Source organism: Echinops telfairi, unplaced genomic scaffold (genome assembly GCF_000313985.2).
Source record: "Echinops telfairi isolate 266 unplaced genomic scaffold, ASM31398v2 ScPeMD7_2291;HRSCAF=2852, whole genome shotgun sequence".
NCBI classification, from domain to species: domain Eukaryota; kingdom Metazoa; phylum Chordata; class Mammalia; order Afrosoricida; family Tenrecidae; genus Echinops; species Echinops telfairi.
This window is the reverse complement of record NW_022106189.1, coordinates 39,960,085-39,966,168: the sequence shown is the minus strand read 5'-3', so window position 1 is coordinate 39,966,168 and position 6,084 is coordinate 39,960,085. Positions and strand designations below refer to the sequence as shown.

The following is a 6,084-nucleotide window of genomic DNA, read 5'->3' as shown; positions in this document are numbered from 1 at the left end:
TGGGGGAGGGGGGATGGGTTAAGAACAAAAGAAATTGTCTAGATGATCTCATCTTTGTTCAGGACCTCTCGGATTCTGACTCGTTAAATTAACTCTGGGCATTTGCACTAGGTAATAAGGTAGCGTAATGAGGGTCTCCCAGCAAATGGGAAGCAGAGAAACAAAAACAAAGGATGAAGCCCAATGAGGAAACAAGCCTGCAGCTCCTGAGTACCACGAGCAGTGAAGTCTGGGTGAACAATGGGGAGGGCATCTCTGGGCAGGTGAGACCTGGATGAAAATCAAATATCCCTTCTGTGGAGCCTAGCCAGTGACATCCGGTTTCTAGTGTTCAATGGTACTGCTGGTCTAAAGTTACCAGCAAAGCCAGAAATGCCATCAAGGATACAGCAGTGAGACTTGGAGAGTCATGGTTGGGTGCCTGCTTCCCAACTATGTGATGAGTCCCAACTTCCGAGCTCAATCATCCCCAGGCAGTGGAACTTGGTGGGAAATCTGGAAGAGTAGGGGTGCCTGTTTCTGGTTGCCAGAATGACTGACGGTGGGGACCCGAGGAGGCTGAGGCATCTCCTGCTGGATGAAGATGGCACCACGGGGTAGCTGAGTACATACAAAGTCTGTCTGTAACCATCTGACTTGGAGTCTAGCTGTGTTTCCCAAGCCTGCACAGATTCAAGAACCAGGAGGTTTGCGGGAGTGTGGTGCAACCTGCCCTGTGAGTGAGGCTGTCAGATCCCGTAAAGACTTAGAGTTGTCGAAACCCTATCTATCTCGGATCACGATGAGTTGACAGAGTCAACTTGATGGCAGTGTGTTCGTTTTTTGGTTTACTCCGACCTTTAATCTTTCATCGAGTGCTACTGGAATGTTACCTTCTTTTATTTTTTAATGGAAATTCTTCTTGGTGGATCAGTTTAGCCTACCTAGCTCAGCTTCCACCTCTTGCAGCAAGCGCTCTCTGCCTAGCTCACCCGCAATGAAATGTGGCTCAGATTAGAAGGAACCATGGGGTGCAGACAGAAATGCACTTGCACTTTCCACACTTTCCTGGGTCCAGTTCCTGGGAGTTCCTGGCACTACTGCCCTTCCTGGACAGGGAACAAAGCCAGTCAAGAATACCTCGGAGTTCTAGTTGTATGTTCTGTCTGGCTCTCTGGTGACCATTCCCAATCCCTAGTCACTTGATCCCCTGGTTCTAACACTTCCTGTGAACTCTGGGGGAGGGAGACTGTGGGCCGCTTTCATGCTGTGCATCCCAGTGTCTGATCCAAGGCAGGAGCAAGAACCAGATGGTGGAATTGGAGTTAGATGATGGCTTTGGCCTTCCAGACTCCAGGATAAGTTCCCCTTCTATAAAGACCCTTGTGTCTGAGAAGGCAAAACTTCCCACTAGGTTCAAATCCTCTCCTTTCCTCACCAATATGTGCACGTGGCAATTGCTGTGTTTAGCGTGAGTTCCCTGCCTGGTTTGTTAATGGCCATGCTGAATTGCCTCCGGAGAAGAGAACACAGCGTAAGCTAAACTCGCAAGAGGAGAAAAGCGATTCTTGGCCAATGATCAAGATGAGGGATCAGATGGAGCCAGGTTCAATGGCAGTGCCAAGATGGAGGGACACAAGCTGCTGAATGTCAGGCTCTCCCTTCTACTGCTGACAACAGTCGAGCAGAGCCATGACTTTCTGCCTTGCATGCCCCAGGCAGAGCAGGCCAGGATGTATACACAGGCCTCCCAGAAGCGGTGGGCAAAACTCTGTGTCTCCACTCCAAGCCTAGGCATGGCAGGCCTCCTGAGAGATGACCTGGTTCACCCTGGGTTGGTGGCTGGGCCATCAAAACCTTAAGAGGCAGGACATCGATGCCTCTTCAGGTGTCCATTAGCTCACCAGCCTTACAACTGGACACACCCACCCTGCAGGACTTATGTAATACACTTAGCCCCCTGGCAGCTCACCGCAGTGCTAGCATTTGCTCTGGGGGACAGTAACTTATGCCCATGGCTCATGCTTCTGTTCTGAACTGCGCCCTTTTTGTTTTCTGTTCTAAACATAGGGTTTTGTTTTATTTTTTAATTACCCAACTAAAATAATTAGGCCGGATTCGAGGCAGACAAAAGCTAGCATGTTCAAAGAATGGAAGTGCATTTGCTAAAGAAGCTGTGCGTGTGTGTGTGTGGATCTGTGTGCGCAGATTTGGAGCTCGACACAGCTGCAGCCACTGATGGGGTTCAGCCGGCGCTCGGCTCTTCCTTCTCTTTTAATTGTTACCTGAACGTTTTTTCACAGCAAGGAGGTCGACTTCTCATTTTAATACGATGCATCTCAGGTATTCGGAGACGCCGCTCACTGGCTCGGGCTCTGTCAGTAACTCAAGCACGGGGACAACATGGGCAGGCTAATAAATATTTTGCCTTGGGGCAGCCGGCTATAATATTTTCTGCAAACATAGGACTTTATTTTTCCCCTAACAGGGGGTCTTGACTCCAGCAAGGAGACTCCGTCAAGGTTTATGGAGGTAATTAGATCTCCATGCTTCCTTTTTATAGTGGGGTTTAGGGCTCTGGGCCCGGGAGTGGTGAAGAAGCATCCCCCAGACTACATGCGGTGTCCCCACCCTGCCCTTGGCCCTGGCTCGTTGATACTGAAGTGGTGGCGTTGTTGGACACAGTGCAGGTGCCACAGACAATAAGCTTAGAGGAGGGATGCACATGTGTTGCCAAGGATTGTTTCTTCATATGACCAAAGAATCATGAGAACGTAGATGTAGTCAGCGGCTGGCAGCCCTCTCATGGTGATGGGCCAGGAGATACGTTTCTGGGGAGCTTGTTGATCACTCACAAGGGTGGACCGGACACCAGAGCCCAAGGTCCTTCCTCCCAAATTCATCTTGGGAATGGAAGGAAGTTCCAGATCCCCAAGGTGGGCCTCAGTTCCCAGAGAAGGAAAGAACAAAGATATCACTGGAAGCACCCGTTGACAAAGGGAAGTGAGCAGCTGACAATTCAACATAATCTCCCATTAAATACCAGCTCATTTAAACGTATCCCGTGGTGCCCTCCACATCTGGCCGGTGATTGGAGCTGGCAGATTTATTTCCAGAACCCGAGCTGGCCTGGCCCCCACGGCAGCCTGGCTCACTCCTGAGCAGGGGGGAGGGGGGCACTCCACTCCCTCTCACCAACCTGGGGGTGATCCTCGGAGATAAGGGTGTCCAGACTTTGTTACCACCTAATTATGAGATGTTTCATGTCTCCTCTCACGGGGGAGGATTATTCCTGGCATTTTCCTTCCCGTTCAACCGTCATAAATTTCAAGCGGGAAGAATAAATCTATGGATGGCGTGTCACTGATACTGTAAGCCCCTGTGTGTGGGAGAGATAAAGGCTTCAGGCTGACCCCTGGCTGGTCTCTCGCTTTCGTGCCCCAGGGGTTGCATGTTATGGAGCATGATTAAAGAAAATAAGCTTCATTCTGGGTCACTAAAACATTCCAGGACTTAAGAAGGAGAAGAAAGCGGGGAAAGGGGCCCTGGGCACACCTTTTTACTCTTTCTTTTTCTGCTTTCCTTTCCTAGATAGTTTGCTAGGAATAAAAGTCTCTGTTCCCCACCCCACTCTACCTACTCCACACACACCCCCACCCCCCACAGCCACCAGGCAAATGTGAAGGAGAAATCCCCCAGCATTTATGAAATTTAGCTTCACCCTGCAAGTGGGGATCCCACTCTCTTTCTTATCTCTCTCTCTCTCTCTCTCTCTCTCTCTCTCTCTCTCTCTCGCCAAATGGTTGTTTATCCAACTCGGAAACAAATATGCTGAAAATATGAGGAAATTTTCAAATGTCTTTTTAGTCCATTGAATATTCTCCTAATGGTGATAGCAGAGAAGTGCCATCTGATGTTTTAATTGAAATTTTAACCAAAAGAGGCATGGCCAGATTTCTAATGTGTTCTAACTACAGTACTTCCACTTTCTACAATTACACAGCTAATGCCTGCATTGAATTCCCTAATTTCTCATTATAAAACAATTGGATTTCATCTCGCGGTCTTTAATTGCATTGTTTCTCCAACTAGAATAACGGCCCATTCTTCTTGGTAGGATGTTGAAGTTGGTGAATGACAAATCAATAAAGGTCATGCCATTCCGATTTCATCAATTATTATTCCATCTCTAAGCTCAATCAATGGAGGACCTGAAGTTTCGTTGTTTAAAAAATAAAAGGGGGGGGGTGAGTCACTATTGTTATGGACAATCTCCCCAAACTGTACCCCATAGCATCCCAAAAAAAAGAAAGAAAGAAGAGAAATCAGTAAACCATTTTAGATACACCCCCACTTTTCTTGGTAGAGCTAATCCCAATGGTTATGTCAGAAAAGTTTGGATGAGTACTAGCAGGAGCAGGTAGTGGGAGATGGGAATAGAGGTTGTCTTTTAACCCACCTATGTGATTCTGAGGAGACCACCACGACTCGGGCGGGGGCCGAGTGGCACAGGACGTCCTGAAGGAGCTGGACCAGGTAGAAGTGCCCCAGGTGGTTCACCTGGAAGGTGGTCTCCAGGCCGTCTTTGGTGAGGCTCCACGGCAGTGCAAAGGCCGCTGCGTTGCAGACAAGCACGTGAAGAGGCCTGGAAAGTAAAGAGCCAACGTTGGTTGAGTGGCCGAGAGCATTCTAGAACCAGGAGAACCGCTAGTCCCCCGACATCAGCCGACTCTTCATGATTCCAACCGGTCAGAGGGACAGGCCCTACAAGGCAGGTTCTTCAGCAGCCGGAACGGGCCGAGCAAGGTTGGCATGGGCCCTGAATGGGGGCACAGCTGAGTTGGTTTGCTCGAGATGAGAGGTTTGCTGCGCTGTGGGGCTTTCCAGGAGAAAGCAAAACCAAGCGCACTCAGGGCGGCGTTGCCACCTGGCGACCCCGAGTGTGGTCTCAGTGCTTTCCACGGCTGATTCTGTGGAAGGCTACTGACCCAGCAACACATTTGCATCCAGGGTGGGGTTGTGCAGGAACTCTGAATGCTGAGTTCACCAATGTGCACTTTTATCCTCCTTGTGGCAAATCACCCTTGCTCTTTGAACTTCTGGCTACTTTCTGTCAAATAGGGCCTTAAAGTTGATGGTGCTTGGTAGAAAGAGCTACGGGTCCCAGGGCAGTGACATGTGGGTAATATTTCCTATAGGGTTGCTCTGTGTCGACTCGATGGCAGCGAGTTCGGTAGGGAGCTCTGTATCTCAACAATACTTTCATTTGCAAATAGATTGAAAGTCAGATTCCGCTTCAGAAAAACGTCTCCTGGCTCTGTGTCTGCCCACCGGCAACCATCTGATTGTGTTCCCATCTTTTATCCCTCCCAGTCTAAGACTGTGGTATTTAAAACTCTCTCTCTCTCTCTCTCTCTCTCATATACATGCAGACACACACACTGTCTCCATAAAAACTAATGTAAGGACTCAGAGTAAAGAGGGAGCAAGATGTCAAACGTGGTCAAGCAGATAAAGAACCGATACTTGCACGATGTAAAGAGCTCTCACAAATCAGCAACGAGGCTCATGCTAAATACCTAATAGAAACAATGGCAAACACAATGGTAATTGTTGATGAATTCGCTTGTAAACAACTGGGCTTAGAGCTATCGCACCAATCCAACCAGCAGCAGGAAAGAACCCAAGAGGAGATCTTGTTTACCTCATGGATGAGCAGATTTATAATATCATGTTTATGTATTTACCACCTTAGGAACACAGAGCTGGTGGGAATAGATATTCCTGCATGCTGGACATTACAACTGAAAGTACATTATCAAGAGAATTAAAACATTCCCACTTGACTCGTGGTTCCCCCCACAGAGCAGTAGAGTGTGGAAGGGACGGCACAGGGAGAGAGGACCACCCGTCAGGGAGGTTGGGTTTACAGTAGTTGATGTGGGGTAGTAATAAAGAGAAGACTGACATTTAGTCAGATTCATTGTTGCTTCTGAATTCTCTGTGAACAACACTCCCCATTTTGTCAGTGGGGCAAATGAAGAGCATCATTTGTAGAAGGTATGCACTGTGGCTTGAACCCATAGCATGGAAGTGTGCCCTCTA

At 48.5% G+C, this 6,084-nt stretch overlaps 1 protein-coding gene across 1 annotated transcript in view; it reads right to left on the bottom strand.

The window, feature by feature from the left end:
* The window catches only part of WWOX (WW domain containing oxidoreductase), a 975,529-nt gene that overhangs the window by 699,481 nt on the left and 269,964 nt on the right, over positions 1-6,084 (bottom strand). The window contains exon 7 of the mRNA XM_004704533.3: positions 4,439-4,624. Coding sequence (XP_004704590.1) covers positions 4,439-4,624 — 186 coding nt within the window. The remainder of the gene's footprint in view (positions 1-4,438; positions 4,625-6,084) is intronic.